Consider the following 18,178-nt stretch of genomic DNA (forward strand, 5'->3'; position numbering starts at 1 on the left):
CTGCTTTACCTGGATCTGGCCCACAACCCTAGGGGGGCAGGTTCCAACTCTGTTTTCAGAGAGCAAATGATACACAGTGAGGGTAAGTGGCTTGCTTGTAATAATACACTCTGAGGAGCAGAATTTTCATTTTGTGGGTTAATTTCAGCCATCGTGGGCCTCAGGCTTCCTCTCCCAAGACAAAGGAAAATCACCTCCCCTCCATATTTGCAAAGATAGTGAGGGGGAAGCCGAGGTCTCTCAAGGAATCCATTCCCTTCTTGCACTGACTTAGTCTGATTATAATCCATGTGGGCAGTTTTCATTGTACCTGGGGCCGGCCTCCCACACCAGGACAGCACCTCCTTCCTGCAAAAGGCAGAACAGGGAAAGGGTTTTTCTCCTATTTACAGGGCCCAGAAGGTGTGTACAGATGGGTACTGTATATGTCAGCCACCACTGACGTCATTCACATCTTGAAAAATATGTAGTAAAAATAATATGCAAATAACATGTAAATAATATGTAAATAACATGCAAAAAAATATGCCATAAGAGGCAGTGAATAGGGTAAAAGGGAAAGAGTGAGGGTTTTTTCTCCTGAAAGACAAAGTTTTTTCTCTTTTGGATCATCACCCGAACGAATACGTATTCTAACGTAACGTAGGCATGAACACCCCTTCCTTTCGTTCCGGATCCTGGACATTTGGCATGAATCTCACTGCTGTGTTCCCTGGTTTTGATGGCACGCTGTTCAAGGTGGTCTCCTAGGAAAGGGGTGTACTGTAGAAAACAGGAACCCCAAACTGCGTGAACCCCCAGAACTAGCACTCCTGGGTCCTAGTGACAGTAGAGACTTAAACGTTCAGGTCATTGGGTTTTCGTTTGCTAGAAACACTAAACATTATAGGAAGTACTCAGCGCAGTACATCTCATTTCTAAAAACCCTTGGAAAACACTGTGCTGCTTCTCCACCTTTGTATGTCATCAAATGAGAACCTCTAACTCAAAATTTTGTTGCCTTTCCCTATTTTCTCTGTACACCTATGATTATACTTAATTATGCTTTTGAAGGAAGATTTACACTTTACATACAGTAGCTATGTTCTGTTGGGGCTAGAAGACATCACTGCTTTTTGACTAAGGTATCGGTGATGAGCATTTTCCTCTGCTCTGTATGGGAGTGACACGCGGGGGTGTAGGCTCCTCTGGGGAGTGGCTGACAGGGAGCCTTTCCATCCTCCTCTGAGTCTGAATCTTTTGACACCGAATCTCTCCAAATTGCTTTATGCACCTCTGTGCCTTCTTCGCCTGAACATCCCTAAGGTCCCACTGACTTCTTGGTAACGTGAGGGCCTTCCCGTGGACATCAGCTACTGCCACGACATCACGTCCCCCTTGGCGCAGGGTGACTGATGCTTGCGGTGAAGGCTCTTAGATTATCAAGAAATGACTTGGCTGTTCAGAATCCTTTTTTTTTTCCCCCTCACTTCCTGATTCTCAGCTGCCCACTTCCACTAGAAGCTGGGTCCTATCCGCCTGTCCATTGGCACAGTGCCTTCTGGATACGAAGTGATCAAAACGTCTATTACTTAAACGGATGCGTGAATCATCGAGACGCCTGGACAGCTGACCTGAGGGGTATGAAGTATGCCACAATGTCTTAAATGTGCTGCTGAGTAACAGAGGAAAAGACCTTAAGGTCTTTTAAGGAAAGACGTTAAAATGGCTTGATGATCTCACCGTCCAGTGAGCTGGGTTATTGAATCATCTCCCCAGGGGCCTCTGAAAGTAGGAATGACAGCCCTTTCCTGACGCCCATTGCAGGCTGAGTGCGGCTTTGCTAAAGTCAGAGGCATCCGCTGCCCCCTCTCGAGGCCTTTGCAGCCCTCGGGCTGGAGACTCTCTAGCAAGCCTGGTAGTTTTTCACTCACGTGGCCCAAGTGGGGAGGGTGTATGGGCCCCCTGCTTCAGGACCCGGACACGGGAGGAGTCAATGCCTATTTGCCAATTTCACCATATCCTTCCAAGCATTCTTAGCATTGGCACACGTTAGCAGAGCGACAGGGCTCCACTGGGGCCTCCTCACCAGAACCACAGACCACAGGAGAGTCGATGAGGGAAGATCTTCCCAATTCTCCCCAGGGGGGCATGACACTAGCCCTGGTCTAGGTACCAGGACAGACGTCCATTCATTACTGACAAAGTAACGAGTCCTTCACACAACACAGACAGGGAATTAGCAGCCCCCAAGTAGGCGCTACTTTGAAGATAATAATTACGTACAACAGTGGCCACAGCCAGAAGTCAGGCAGCCCAAAGAGTGGAATCACAGGCTCGTGAAATTATAAAATGTTTTTATTTCAATTACATAGTAACACTTAGGCTTGCCTCAAATTTTATTGAGGTTTTGGTCTTTTTTGCACTTAATTACACCTTGTAACAGTGACATCAATTCATATAATCTCATAAAGTGTCAACAGCATTCATAATGTACAGTCCTTTGTGATTCTAGTATTTTACAATTTTTTTAAATCTAACTTTACGATTATCTTTAAAAATGCTTCCTTCTATAGAAAATATATATTTCCTTCAGGAAGATCAAATCAAGAATTTTCCAATTGAGATACAACAAATGAAAATATTTATACCAAAATACCAAAAGTGATTCAACTATTTAAAATATCCTGTATAGTCCAATTAGCAGTTTGCACAAGAACGGTACCTTTTGTATTCTTCTTTCAAATGAAAGACAAATAAAAAGAGAAGTAATTTAAAGGTTAAAAAAAAATTTTTATAAATGGTCTCCCTGCACAAAAACTGCATTAGGAAGTGCAATTTCAATGTATATCTCTTCCAGAAACAAATTAAAAAAACCCAAAAAACAAAAAAAAAAACTTTGTGTAAAATGACTTTGGAACATAATCAGCACGAAGTGAAGTCAAAATCTACAAAATAAATTCAGGTATCACCAACAATGATATCAGAAGCATCAGTTTGAGATAAAACACTTATATGAGGTAAAGGGAAGTAAGCTCTCCCAGTGCTTTTTAAGATATTTAATTCTTACCCCTAACATGATTATTACTGTCCTAAGGTGCAAATCTTATCACTCAGCGACCTATATGCTATTTGGCCATTTATCTCCTTTTAAAATAAAATACCGTACACATCAAAATCAAATATGAAAGGACATATATTTGAATGAAGACACATTAATTTAAATATCGACTATACTCACAAATCTCAGAACGCCATTTGGTCATTTCAGTTGGATGCTGACGTATTTGGTCCAGAGTATCAGCCTAAGGCAGGTGCTAAATGGCTTCATTTGGGTCGTAAGCAGAGACACGTCCGGACACCATCGTCTGACACGCCGGAGTGCTCTCCTCGGAACTTCCGCTGATTACAGATGCGTCTTTCTTTCTAATCTGGGTGATCACCTTAATGAGGAAGACTCCGCTACCAGTAACAGTCTCTAACTCAACGTGGTAGAGCTCTGTGGTTGATTGTCCTACGGTGCGTCATCTCAATGTGGAACATTCTAGGAAGCTCACCCGTGGAGGCAGCAGATGAGCCTCCGACAGCTGGGCTTCCTGGGCCGTCCTTGGCCCCGTCCACCTACGACAAGGTACACTCTTCCTTGCCTCTGCCCTTCTCGCTCCCGGCTCCCGGCTCGTCTCGGCTTTCTGAAGCGCAGGCTCCCAGCTCTCCTGTGGGCGCTAAGTCATCACTTTCTACGGCCTTCCTGACTGTCTGACTGGGACCCTCTGCCGTCTCACGCCGCTCTGTACTTCCTGCTTGAGGGGCATCCTCACTGTCCTTGAAGGGACCTTCACTCTCCAGCCGGGCGCTGCTGGACGCTTCTCCGCTCCCTGGCTCTGGAGGGCCGCTGTGAGCGCCGCCATCTTCTGTAGCGTCATCTTTGGTCATGGCTTCCTCTAGCTCCTTGTCGCCGGCACTGGTGCCTGGTGGCTGGGTTGGGTCATCCCCCAAACCTAATGTGTCGCCATCCGCTGTTTCTTCCCCACCCTCAGTGTTTACATCATTGTCTTCTTGGTTAAGTTTTTCATCCAACTCAATTTTAGGATTTTCTGGACAATCAACGTTTTCACCACTTCCTGCTACACTGTTCTCTTCTGGACTTTCGGTTACCTCACTTTGTGCTTCTACAGCTGGTTTTCCGTTGGTGAGAGCTACCTGCTCGTCCTCCTTCACCTCACTTAAATCCGAGTCCTGAAATGTTAACTCTTTCTTAGCATCTTTGAGGGTTTCTACAGGCGCCGCTGATTTTTTCTTCTTGTTTTTCTTCTTCTTGTTCTTTGTCTTCTTCTGTGATGAATCCAGTGCCTCTCCCTGTTGGTCATGCTTTTCTTCCTCGGGTTCTTTTGCATCTAGGGGTTCGTTTTCAGCATCTGTCGCAGCTGGACCCGTGGTGCCCTGTGGACTGCCTTCAGCCTCCGGACAACTAGGAATGTTCTGCGCTTCTGTCTGGCTTGGTTCCTCATCCCTCAACCCCCTTTCCTCATCCTCCTTTTCGTCATTCTCCCCACCTACCGCTGTGGTCTGACCCGGGAGCTCCTGGGGCTCAGCAGCTTCCTGCCCGGAGAGCTCTTTGTCTAGATCCTGCCCTGGGCTTGGGTCCAGCTCTGTGGGGGCTTCTACTGCACACTTTCCATCATGACTCACATTGTCCTCACTACACACTAGAGGGCTGGAGGCTTCTGCGCCCACCTGCTCCCCAAGCCCCACTAGCCCTGCCTCCACCACACCTGCCGTGGGGCTCCAACCTTGCTCCCTGGGGTCTGCGCTGCCCAGCCCCCCGTGTTCAGATGGTTGCAGAGGAGTGGGTTCTTGATGTGGCTTTGTGCTACCCTCTCCCAAGTTGGTTTTCAAGTCTTCCTGGCTTTCTGCAGATTCCTTACTGTGGATTTTGATATCCAAGGCATCGTGGCCATCCTGCCCAGTCCCAGGGCCTGGGATTTCACCATCTAATTCACTCAAACATTCGGACTGCTCAAGGGAAGCCCCAGTCCTATCATCTGGTGTGTTTATGACCTCGTTGGACTCAGCCTGCTCTGTGTTCTCAAGGAAGGAAGCGTTCTCTAGAACCTGGTTTGCAGCCTGCTCCTCATTCGCAGCATCTGCTAATACTCCTAGGGAGGGGGCACTGTCTTCAGAGGCTTTCTGGTCCTCGGCATTTTCACCAGGATGGAACACCTCTGTGTCCACACACTCCTGGGCTGGGTCCTCTTTGTGCTGTTCTTGCTCAGTATTCTGCAAGATTTCTTTTTTCCCCACATTCTCCACCATTTCACTTTTCACCTCCACTTCACTGGCTCTTCCTAAAAGACCATTGAGAAAATTGAAGGGACCCCATGATGTGGTGACCACTTAACACACATTACAGCGTAAACACATGTTCTGTCTCCCCCCCGACCCCATTCCTAAGGAGAGAGAGTCATCAAAGAATCACACGGAAGAGAAGCCTTTGCCAGGTCTGTGCGGCAAAGCAGTCACTGCGTTAGCAAATGTCTGGTCAGCGGAGGCCACTGCCACCATCTCAGAGGCGAGAGTGGCTGCTGGTGCCGTCTAGTGTGAACATATTTCCAAAGGTGCAGGTAAGTTTTAACAGAGCTCTGGATCAGGCAGCCAAACAATCCAAAATAATGGGCTTAAGAACGACCTAGAGCCGGTTCCCAAACGCACACCTGGACTACTCACACGTCTTCACGACGCGCACTGTCGAACACGTAGGCCTAAAACCACCTGCACGGAATTCTTAAACATTCAATCTGCCTCAAGGTCAATCTCAAGGAAGATATGAACTTGAAATAGCTCGCGTGAGGTGAAAAGAAATCCCCTCCCCGCCATCTAGTCACTGTGTTCCTAGGAAAGCAGCCTGTGCCCTAAACACGTCTGCTCATCCCCGAAGGGCCTGGGGGGAGGGCCAACAGGTGGCAAGTGCTCAGAGCAAGATGACCACTAAATAAGAAGTTATTCATCAGTTAACGAAGCACAAATTAAAAACACGTTACGACTTTGGAATGAACGCTTACATTTTAGATTCTCCAAACCAACCAACCGCCGGCATATCGATGCTATGTTGCCGGAAGTCAAAGCTTGGTCATTTTATTACACCGTGGTCTCCACAGGGGGTGCCCTTACCCCAGAGGAAATGGGAGAAGTAGCAGGACTTCTGGTTAGTTTTGCTTCACCCTTTAAAGATGTCTGTCAGGGAACGTGTTTTGTAATACCCGCTTTCTACTGAGGGACCAGTACGTATATAAATTAACAGTATTTGTATCGGCAAGTTCCCACCATTCTCTACTCATAGGGATATGCCATCAAAAAACGTGTGGAGACCACTTACAAAAGTGGTATTTATGGTTCTTTAAGGGTTGGTGTTATAATGGTCAACAAAGAATTCTACAACGTCTGTTGGAACAAGAGCAACACGATCAAACTCCTAGCTGCTCACACAGCTTATGTAAAGGTAGGGTGGAAACCAGTGAACTTATCTTCCTTCAGCAACTTTCACGCAATTCAAAGCACTGCGTGCCTTTGGGGTCCTCAAGGTAATGAGGAGCATCTGCCTAGGAAGCAAGTCCTGAGAAGCGGGGGCTACAGGTTTCTACATTTCCATAAAAAAAAAAAAAAAAAAAAAAAGACGAAAGCTTCTCAGTGGAAACGAAAGGCACGGGCTCTGACGTACTCCAGCCGCACCGCAGAAAGGGGGGCTGCCCCTGCTCACGAGCGGCCTGCCGGCGGCAACTCCGGGCTGCACACCGGCTTCGGAAGCTTGTTCTACCCAGAAGCCAAACAGTAGGACCAATACTGATCCGTGAATCTTTTCAGATGTTTGCAAGTTGTATAAAGTATTCTTACAATCTACTGGATTCCCTGGTTTATATTCTTTCAGAAGCAAAAACTGACGTACAAAGGATCCTCACCTCTGACAAAGGGAAAGGCCCACCTTCCAGCCTGCCCACACTCCCCACCAGGGGCTGCCTGCCCGCCTCACCACCACCCCCCCGCCTGGCCCGGGGCTGCCTGTCCGCCTTGCCCCCTGCCCGGGGCCACTGAGCGGTAGCCTGAGAATGGCACCCAAGTCGTACTCCGTGACAAGCCCGCATCTGCTGTCCGCAGGCGCCTCACGCTCTCAGATCACTTCACGGTGTGTGGGACGTGCAGTGTCAGCGTGTAACCAGGGTTAGCTATCTCACTTCACAGCCTCTGCTACTCTGATCTTTTGCGCCGTCTGTAACGGATAAGTTAGGAAGCCATCCTTGGCACATGGCCGAGGAAAACCATATCGTACTGTCAGAACTGTCCCTTAATTTCCGAGACGATTCTCCTGCATTCACAGTTTCATTGGTGGCTTTGAGAAGCAAGAGAAACGTATTCTTCAGCCATCGGTGGTGAGCACTGCACAGACGCACGCCAGACAACACACGGGTGATCACATCGTGTGGCAAGGGCGTTCCCAGGAAGTGGCAGGACACATGGCATGCTGTGTGAGTGTTAATCGATCAGTGATGATTACGCCAATTCTAATAATGCATGGAGGGTGAATCGATGCGGACTGGAGGATGAAAAGACCCAAAGGAAGGGGAGCACTTACCTAGCGTCCCGTCCCCTGCCGTCTTGAGGGCGTTTAACTCTTCTTTCGTTATCTTGGAAGGACCTTGGTGTCCGACGTTATTTAGAGTGTCTGAAGCCTCTCCATTGGTAGCTGGCTCTGAATTTAGGACTATGCCATGTTTCTGCGAACAAAAACAGACTCGTTGTAATACTCACTGACTGATACTAGGTTAAACTCTATTTTATTAATACTAATGAAAAAGAAACTATTTTTCCTGAAGTTGAGAAAACAGAATCAGAGAAGTGGTAGACGCCACGCTCATAAATATCCTATCAACACATACAAATCTGGGATGTCTTCCTGGAGCGGTGACTTTTTCTTGCACGCTCCAATCCGTGTCTTAATGGGCTGGTGACAAGACACTATTAACACGCATCCTATTTGAACCGGCGGTGAGGGTGTGCAGGTGACCACACAGAAGGGCCGCCCGCACATCACTGCAAAGTGACCCCACTTTAAAAACCCTGGTGGCATTCTTTAAAAAGAGAGACAGAGATAAAGAGATATGTGCGTGTTCTGAAAGGAATAAACACAGTGTATGTTAAAGAAGGAATAAAGAAGTGGCTAGAATGTTTGGTATCTTAAAAGGAAATAGAATTCATGCTCATCACATTGTGAAATACTCTAAAAAGTTACACTTCACAGGGATCGCGGACTCGCTTGCTACCCCGTGCCCACGGCTCTCTCCTCGAGCTTGGACGAGGCCCCAGCACCGTGCTCACAGCCCTGGGAGGAGCGGTGATAGAAACCTGTTCCCTCTGGTTGCTCTGCCTTGACCCCTGACTATAAGCAGTTGACACGGATACGTTTCCACTGACGATCTTGGAATTGGCCATGGCCATACCCTCTTCTCAACACCGTCTCCTGCAATGTTGATGACCCACCCAGAGCCCGTTTTCCTTCACTCGGTGTCCAGCCAGCAGCTGAAGGCCCCTTCACAGGGCGCAAACAGGATGTGGAACTTTCCTCAACCCAGGGGGTCTCAAGGTCTAATTAGTGTGAGACAACCAGCTGGAGAAGTCCTTAAATTTGAGCCTTTAATATAAAGAAACACACAAATTCTCTAACTTGGAGTAATGTCCTGGAGAATTTATCAATGAGTATGAGAAAAAACGTAAGCGGTATATAAAAAATTCTTGGAAGTCGGTGTTGCTTTCGAGTTCAGCTACGCTCATAAATAGCTAAAGGAACGGGCGAACCAGCTGAACCTATGTTCATTTCATGGGTCGGTTCGGTGCCAGATAACCGAAGGTTTGAATTGATTAACAGAACTCAGAGCAATGACACACAATTAACTAACACCAGTACACACACAGTCATTCTTGAGAACATGGATATTTTTTTTTTTGACTGTACTTTGGCTTCATACCTTTAATTCCTCTTTCAGCATGACTACTTCTTCTCTAAGATCATCTCGGTCACTCCTTACGGAATCAAAGAACTCTTTCTGCCTCTCTAAAGCCTGAGTGTGAGCAGAGCAAAGAGAGAGAGAAGATTCACTCGGGTGAGCAGGTGACTGAAGCGAGAACGAGGAGGATTCCGGTATGAGTTAAAGCACTGTGCACAGCGTGCTCGAGATACAGACAAGACACAAGTACTAAGCATCTCATGAATTTATGGCAGCCAAGGGACACTGCCTCCTGTCCCTTAGAGGCATCAAGAGGCCACTGTATGTGCACAGCTTTCTAGCTGAGAGAATGAACACAAGCCATGCACCCATTCAAAGATAAACGAGGGATAAGAAGAAATGCATAAGAAACCCCAAGTGACGACGTAGACTATTTTTCTACGTCGACTCTCAGTGTTTGTTGTCGCAAAGTGGTCTTAAAGCAAACACATGTGTGCATGCTCACCAAGTCCCAAATGAGTGTGGATGAGGATAGAGAAGGGGAAACCAGCACGGCCTCTCGCGGCGCATGCACCAACGCTGTGCTCCGACATCCGGAGATCTGCATCGGAGCGGAGCACGATGGGTGCTGGGTTTTGGAAGCCATTTGTCATTAGGAAGCATGGTGGTTACTCTAAGTGGGCTCCTGTCTTCCTACTCGTCACCCTAAAGGCAGATGGGCTGCAGTTGCTTTTCTCGTTAAACGAGAGGGGCCTGGGGCCTCCACGGGGACGTGTCAAGGAGGGAACACAGCACCTGACACCTTGGGGTTTCCTCAAACGCCTTTTAGAGAATCTGAGAGGCCCGAGCCTCCCCATGTCCCACCTGCTCTAGGGTGCCTTCCTTACTCCTTGTATCTCAGGGTGCTGCGGGCCCACTCGGTGCAGGCAGAGAGTCCAGTTAGTGTCAACAAGATGCCCACCCCCGCTCTGGAAGTCAGCGTCAAGGTCAGCGTTACTGTCAGCTGGGGTAAGCTAGTGTATTCTCCACATTATTAGTTCTGTGTCGCGTGGGGACCCATGCACGCTCACACAGGCGTTTCCGCATGTTAGCCGAACACCCCTTTGAACAGTTTCACAGACTCAGGAGTCCTACCCCTATCTTCTTGTCTTTCCACTCTATTGTTTCCTGAAGATCAGAAATCTCCCTGATATAACTCGCCTGCTTCTGCTGTAGCTGTCGGATTTCCTGAGGAATAGAAACAGATAGAAAGAAAGCAGATAAAGGGTTAAGCAGGAAGACAAAGTGCAGGGCTAGAGAGTCCGAGAGCTGTGAGTGCCCTGAGCCCACAGGCACGTGTGCGGGAGGCACCAGCCCCGTGGCCTGCGTCGGCCCGGATTCGTCTCTGCGAGCCAGAACCTTTTCCTTGGCCTTGTCGCCAGAGGCCAGAGGAGCAAGCAGAAACCCTGCCTGGGTGACATTCTTACTTACAGGCACTAGTTCAAGTTCTGATCAGTTAAAAAGTTAGAACCAACCCAGTATCAGTTTCCTGTTGCTGGTGTCACAAAGTAACATTAATTCAGCAGCTTAAAAACAACGCGAATCGATTCTCTTATAGTTTTGGAACTCAGAAGTCCAAAATGAGTCTGACGCACTAGCATCAAGGTGTGGGCAGGCCTGGACTCTCTTTTGGAGAATCTAGGGGAGAACCTGTGCCCTCCCCGCCCCCCCAATTTTTTTTTTATTTTGGCTTCCAGAGGCCGCCGCATTCCTCGGCTCATGGCCCCTTCCTCACGCGGCACCAGCCTTGCTTCCCCCCATATCTCCTCCTACTGCCTCTCTCGCCTCCCTGCATAAGGACCCTGTGATGACAGTGGGACCCCAGATAACTGCGGGTCAACTCCCCATCACAAGGCCCTTAACTTCATCACACCTGTAACGTCCCTTCTGGTGCATAAGGTGCCACATCCACAGGTTCCGGGGATCGGGACGTGGACATCTCGGGGGGCCATCATTCTGTCTGCCACGCCTCCCGAAACAAACACAAAGCCCCCAAAGAATGAGGATCTTCACCGATGAAAGGAACTACTTTCCTTCAGTGAGGCATGGAGAATTAGCCTAAATTCTCAATTTTCAAGAAAACAGTTAACTTTCGTAATGAACCCCAAATACTCCTAAGACACAGAAGGCAGAGCAACGAGGGAGTGCCACCCACCTCCAGCAAGTCCTCCCGCTGCTTCAAGGCCTCTTTGACTTCGGCAAACTGGAACTGCAGGATGCTGTGGGCGTGCTTTTCCCTCTCAAACTCCTACAAGGGAAGGAAAGAGCACGGACATGGTGACCAAATCACGCTGTCTTTCAAGTTCACGTTCCCATGACTTAAGTTGACCTTGGAACAAACTACCTGTTACCATGTCATCACAATTTCCTCCCTCCCTCTCTCCCTCCCTCCCTCCCTCCCTCCCTCCCCAGCAGGGAGCCCAGTGCAGGCCTCAATCCCAGGACCCTGGGGTTACCCTCAGGTCCCATGACCTGAGCTCAACCAACTGAGCCACCCAGGCGCCCCATCAGCACAATTTTCAAGGCCTTTTTAGCAACATAAGCCCACTTCTCGGGACTTTTTGGTCTTCCGTAAACTTTCTCTGAGGACCTGATGCATTGGACAGGTGCTCCCCGACTCCTTCCAGACCATCAGGGCCCGGGGGGGGAGCCCTCTCCAGGGGGCTGTGTGTGCGGAGGCCCAGGAGGAGGCAGCTGTGTGAAGGACTTAGGATGGAACCATCCCTGATTCTGAACTCTGATAAGGAACACTCTTTAGGATAAAAAGGGGGGTTAATATGGTCTACTTTGGCAAGCTTATCTTATTAAGTGGATGGCCAACTTTGTACTCTAGGGCCCCCACTCCAGGGACAAAAGCCGCTCCCCTAGTCCGACCCTCCCCCCTCGCCCCTGTGCATGGCAACATGCTCTTCTGGTCTCTGGCTCAGCTCCGATACTGCACAATCACTGACGGTGGTCTTGTACCCAACCGACCGCCAACAGTTTAGGACAGCAGGGTATATACCTCCCAGGGCCATTGGGGGGTTATTCTGGAAGGGAGGTGACCTTTGCTTCTCACCCTGGCCTCACCTGCTCACCCACTTTCTAAAGTCCGAGGGTGACCGGTACCTTCCTAGCTGTGACAAGGGCCTGCCTATTGGGTTCTTCTCAGTCCGTGCTCCCCAGCTTGGGACAACACTCCAGGATCATCCAAATTTTCTGGACTTAGGTTTGGGGGCTCCTGGTCTACTTCCTGATGCCTGCTTGAGGACATCCTAGGAGTATTCAGGATGCATTAGGCTATCCTCCCCACAAATGGAGTCCAGAGTCTGTACTCTGCTCCCATAATTATATATTTTGTCATCAGGTCTCATGGGAAGCTTCTCCTTTGTTTCAGAGTTTAGTTCTCAAAAATCCTTCTTTAGCTTCTAAATTCTATAGCAGTCAAAGAAGGAGACCTTTGAGATGTTAACAGCACCTTGGTTTTAACCCTTGGGATTTAGGGGATAGAGCCAGTTAAAAAAAAAAAAAAGATAGTGACACTCACAAATTAAATTTTCTGTTTTACCTCATCAACTCTGAAAAACTGAACAACATCCTGGGGTTTCATAGACCAAGTAATTCCTAAAACTATGGAAAAACAAGTATCCCTTGATTTATATCCCGTAAGAACATCTAATTAGTCTTTTGTCATTGATTTCAACATAGGCTCAGACTTCTTGATGTTATCATAATTAACTTAATTTAGCTTAATGAATGTATGTAACTCTTACATGGAATAAAATAAATGAATATACTTGCAACTGACTACTTCTCAGTGGTGTTAAGACATAACAAAATAAAAATCCAGAAATATATATTAACAGGAACATCTTTTTATTTTTTTCTAAAGATCTTATTATTAAGTTATCTCTACACCCAACGTGGGGCTCAAATGTCTGACTCCGAGATCAAGAGTTGCTTGTCTACTGACCGAGCCAGCCAGGCGCCCCAACAGGTAAATCTTGAAGCACCCAATTATGTCCATCCAAACATGCTGGTTCTTTGTAGGCTTGTTTCTTCCTGGTTATGACTCTATCTTACGTGCAAAACACACAATGCTCTCCCCGTGAAACTGTCTCTAGTTTACAGAGTGAAATTGTGCTTATTAATATTTCAAAGCCCTCTGCAAAGAGCATGACATTCTTATTCACAGATGTCGGGGCTTCCTGGACACGTGGAGAACCGTCATTAAAAAACAACGATTCTATCTACACACACACACACACACACACCCACCCCAGATGTGCCCACAGCACACACACACACACACACTCCACCGTTCTCTCTCACGCTGACGCTTACTTTGTTTTTCTCTTCGTACTGCCGCCTGGACTCGGCCAGCTGCTCTTCCAGCTCCAGCAACATGTCCTTTAGGGTATCGACCTGGTACAGGAAGTTCGTCTTTTCATTGTCCAGCTGAGCATTGGAAACCATAGCCTTCTTATACTTCTCTTCAACTTCGGCTAGTGAGTCCTGCAGACACCGGATCATGTTTTTGAAATTGTATAAGAGAACGAAAACAAAGATGAGTTCAGTGGCCTTTGGAAAAAAAAAAAAAAAAAAGAAACAAAACCCAAAAAAACCTAGCCCGAATTTTAGACTTTATTTCTTAGAGCAAATGGATCAGGATAAGAAACACACGACAATTTCATATGCACAGAAATTGCCCCCTTTCGATGGGGTCAAATCAGTTATTAACCACTCAGAATATTAGTTAACTCAGAAAGTTAGTTCTTAATTGTGTCTGGGAGGAAGACGGCTTCCCTGGCCATCAGCACGAGGGAGACATGCGGCGGGGAGGCTCTGGGCGCGGGCGGTAGTGCCCTGAGCCCGTGACTCAGTGGTGCCCCCTGTGGCGGCTTGGGCTGTTCAACAGGTTTCTGGAGTAGCCCCTCAGGAAATGCGACCAGCACCCCGGGAAGAGCCAGTGCGTGTCGGCTGAGGGAACACCTGCCACTAGCCGCCGGCTCCCGTCTGGGCTTGTGAACCAGGAAAGGATGAGGCGGAATTTTAACTTTCGACCTACAGGACGACTCAACAAGCTGCGCACGTCTCACTGGGCCAGTCCTGGGAGGACGGAGAGCATTCCTTTGAAAGGCCAGCACTGGGGAGAGAGGCCTGCAGAGGAAACACGGCCCTCCCGCGGCTCACACCCTCGCTGGCTGGGCAACGGAGCAGCGCGCTCATCCCCAAGCACAGGTCAGGGGAAGGTGACCCCAGGACAGGGAGGGTGAACCCCCCAAAGCTATGGAGAGGCGGGCACTGCATGGTCAGACCCCCCGAGGAGGCCTCTCGGACACCCGTGCTGCGCTCGCCTGCGCCTGTGAACCAGGGCCACGATTTTAGGTGGCACCCGTGGCTCCTGGGCTAGTTTGGGGACCCCCTCCTCACCGTGCAAAGTCAACCCTCTCTTCAAGGAGAGGTGACAAGCACGCCAGCGGTTAATTCGTCATTTTAAACCCAACGTGGCCTCTGGGTGGTGCCCCTGTGACAGATAACTCAGACTGTTCTGGGGGTCCTTTCTGGGGAGCTGAAGAGGAAGTAACAGGCTTCCCATCTATTGCTGGGTCCGCAGAGAACACAGTCCTCAGCTGTCCACCTCATTCCGAGCAACATGGCAACTAGACTTCCCGGCGGCACAAGGCATAACACATCCGTACAGGGCTGTGCGTTTGCGCAGATAAATCCCAGAGGCCGCACGTTCGGACGCCGCTTCCACCAGGGAAGCTGGACAGCAAGCGAGCAAGTACGCGGGGTGCTTCAGAAGCCCTGGCAATAGGCACTGCCTTCCTGGCAAATGTCCGATACTTTGAGAAGCAAATGGAGTGAAGCGTTGTTTGTATGGAACCACTATGGACAGTGAAGAAAACCCCAAACACTTCTGCAAGCATTCGGGGCGCTTCTGTGGGAATGAGAAGAAACGGGGTGTGGGCCGGGCAAGGAGGGGGAGTCCAAAACATGCACCAGGAAGCGTGTTAGTAACTGCTTCTATGGAGGGTTACAGGGCTCAGGGCTCGGTTCAAAAGCTGCATCGGGAAGAGGGCTCAGGGCACAAGGCCGCGCCCGCGTTCCCGCCAGCTTGAACTCTGAGTCTGGAGGCTCCAGAGAGCGAGCATGCGGTCTGTGTGTCTTCGTTAGGGTTTTCTGAAGCCGAGTAGGGTTAACAGCAGCAGCCCACACCTCCGTGAACTGGTACCTTCATCTCTTTCAACCCCTGCATGTATTTGCCTTCTACGTCCTGAATCTGGTCCTTTAACTCATTCAGTTCCTGGGAATCAGCAAAAGAGGCAAATGATATCAGGGGGAGAAAAGTGAGCATGACCCCAAAGAGAGAAGCCGTCCTCTAAATCTTTCCTACTTTTGGGAGTCTGGGCAGTGATTTTCGTTTTGTTTTGTTTTGTTTTAAGTGTTGAAGAAAAATAAAACGAATTGCAAAATCACAAAGATTAAAATTGAGGTCTATCCCATATGATATTTTCACAAAATCTTACAAAATGTAGGTCTGTATCATTATATTTTTGCACAATTTTATAAAACAGGCAAAAGAGGTTCTGACAATGGAACCGGTACTTTTACCCGTATTTAATAGTTCACCCAGGCTCTTTGGGCGGCTCGCTGTGCTAGACAGAGTGAAAGACTGAAGATGGGACTCCGCCGAGCTCCATGCCCGCGCTTACAGAGTGCAGAGTCTCTGCTCCGCATTCCCGGGGCCCGGTGTCGGGTCTGAGCTAGACTCTACACGCTCGCTGAGCGAATGAACGGTGCTCTCAGACTAGAGCGGAGACGAATCGGGATTGCGGCAAACTGCCCTTGGACGCAGCAAAGGAAGAGCAAAGGGCTGCTGGAGGCCAAGGGAGGGCGCGCGGACGTTTTAGGAAGAGCGGTCCACCAAAACTGTTCTTACACAGCACAGGACTCTGGAGGCCTGGCTGAGGCTACGTCCCTTCTCTGACCTCCCTGGCGGGTGGTCATCCAGCCTTCAGATACCACGGGCAGCGGGTCCCCTTTTCTCCAGTTTTAATTATTAGAAAAGGCTTCCATCCACGAAGCCAAATCCAATCCTTGACGTTTCTCCCTCGGGCCTCGGCTCGCTCTCCAGAGGACATAAGTGCCAGTCCCTTGTGGTTCCTAGTGACTTTAACAGACAGCACTGTCTTTACCTCTCTCTCACACACTCAGGGTGGCCCCCCAGCGAGTGGTGAGGATGGAGCACAGAACGACGCTTAGCTTCTGGTGGGAGACTGATCACAACGGCGAGCTACTAGAGGCATACTGTGCGTACTACAAATAGAAATACAAACATTCTAGGCAGGGTGGTGCTGTTGGGAGCAGTGAATAATGTGGGGTCCAAAACAATGGCGACCATCTGTCTGTGCACGCCAGGTATATGGAGGGGGCCGAGCACCACATGGCAGCCGCCAGGGCCCTCAGCAAGGTGTGCCGGAGAGCCCGGGACCGCAGAGCGCGCGGTCTGCCTGGCCATGGTGGGGCGGGCAGGTGCGGCTTCCTGTGGGAGACCCTATCTGAGCTGGTCTTGGTGTGACTAGAACATGTGTTTATGGGATGTAGGGGAGACAGGACCCAGAAGAAAGATCCAGAACTTTACAGATTTATGCTTGAAGACTGGTTTTCCTAAAAGGCCCCTCTAGGGCACAAGTAGGTAGGCAGCCTTACCTTGATTTCCCTAATGGAGGCCTCGGTGTCAACAGAGATGGACGTGTCCCCGCTTCCCCTCCGAGAGGAGGTCCCGCCCAGGGAGGCCAGGGTGGCTGCAGACAGCCCGGGCAGGCTACGCAAGCCCTGGAAAGCCACAAGGACCGAATGTGATTTCAGACAAAAACAGAGTCCCCTGCAAGTCTACTGTAATATTGTCAAATGGGAAAATCCCCAGCGGCTTATGGAAAGCAGTAAGGGTTCACTCGTAGGGGCCTTGTGGATGCCTGGGAATTAGTCTGGGTCCGCCTGATGCTCATGCCTGGGCCCACGGTGCACGCTCATGCCTGGGCCCACGGTGCACGCCCTGCTCTTCTGCAGGGTCTAAGCCCCATGCTGGAAGAGACTCCGGGGGGACCCCTGAAGGACATGGTGCCGGCTGCTGGGCCGCACGCAAGCCCTGCTCACTCGCGCCCGAGCATCTTTACTCAAGATTCACCAACGTATTCTCTTGTCCTTTCATCCATACACTTTGGTCCCCTTGTCGTTTATCAACAGCAAACATAAAGGCTTCCAGAAATTCCTTACCTTCTCGGTGAAATCCTTCTCTGGTCTGTCTTCAACCTGTGGAGGAAAGTGGACAAATACTAAATACTTCAGAGCATTAAATGGCTAACACGGGTTTAGAGGGTAAGACGATAATACGACATTAGCTTCCTCTGTAATTTAAGAACTGCTTTGCCAACGAGACCCGTGGATCCGCTTCTGCCGGGCCGTGCTGGGCGCGGCGGTGGCTTGCGGGCAGCTCACGGTGCCAGCGTGAACTTCACCGGGTGGCTTTTCAATGTTCGTGATTTCCACGGGGAACATGACGTCTGAACGACACACACACCGATCAGGCAGCTGTGAATGAACTGAATCGGCACCGGTTTCCTTCACAGCTTGCCACAGCTCTGCGTGCTGGCCCCGACGTGGGGGACGATGACAAACTCCAAGCCTGTCCCCCCCCCCCCGCGGTTACCACGGTTACAGCCGGAGAGCGGGACCAGGCCTCTTGCTACCCGGTCTCCACAGCAAGAGACAGCAGTGGGGCCAACTCCAACTTTCCCTACTGCTCGTGAGAAATGGGGCCACCGCGCAGATTCTCGTTTAACCATCTCGCAGTTGAGGCCAGATGCGGGGAGCTGGCAGGGGGTGAAGGCACATGAGAATCCGCCACGTGAAAAGTGAGACCCCAGAATCCGGCTTTTCACGTGTCTCTGAGGCTGCTCTGCCCCTTCCTCAGGCAGGACTCTCCGTGGGACCCAGGGCAGCCTCTGGAGCCCTAGCCTCACTCCCAGGGAGACCCTGCACCTCGAAGGTGTCTGGGGGTCTACCGGCTGAGGCTGGCACTGGTGCTACGTCTTTCTGTGCCGAGCATCCCACAGAGGCCAACTTTTCCTCTTTTCTGCACACCGAGGACTCCTTTCCATAAGCCCACTGGGAAGGTCACA

General features: G+C 49.7%; 1 protein-coding gene across 5 annotated transcripts in view; it reads right to left on the reverse strand.

The window, feature by feature from the left end:
* Window positions 1-2,319: 2,319 nt before the first annotated feature.
* The window catches only part of LOC103662628 (leucine-rich repeat flightless-interacting protein 1-like), a gene marked incomplete in the record, with an annotated part of 86,066 nt that continues 70,207 nt past the window's right edge, over window positions 2,320-18,178 (reverse strand). For 4 of the 5 annotated variants that reach the window (XM_040638685.1, XM_040638687.1, XM_040638688.1 and 1 more), the window contains 7 exon segments: window positions 2,320-5,324; window positions 7,604-7,745; window positions 11,167-11,259; window positions 13,335-13,505; window positions 15,229-15,300; window positions 16,707-16,832; window positions 17,274-17,309. In XM_040638685.1, the coding sequence (XP_040494619.1) occupies window positions 3,601-5,324; window positions 7,604-7,745; window positions 11,167-11,259; window positions 13,335-13,505; window positions 15,229-15,300; window positions 16,707-16,832; window positions 17,274-17,309 (2,364 nt within the window). 5 annotated transcript variants of the gene reach the window in all.

Source organism: Ursus maritimus, unplaced genomic scaffold (assembly GCF_017311325.1).
Source record: "Ursus maritimus isolate PB19 unplaced genomic scaffold, ASM1731132v1 scaffold_1, whole genome shotgun sequence".
NCBI lineage: Eukaryota > Metazoa > Chordata > Mammalia > Carnivora > Ursidae > Ursus > Ursus maritimus.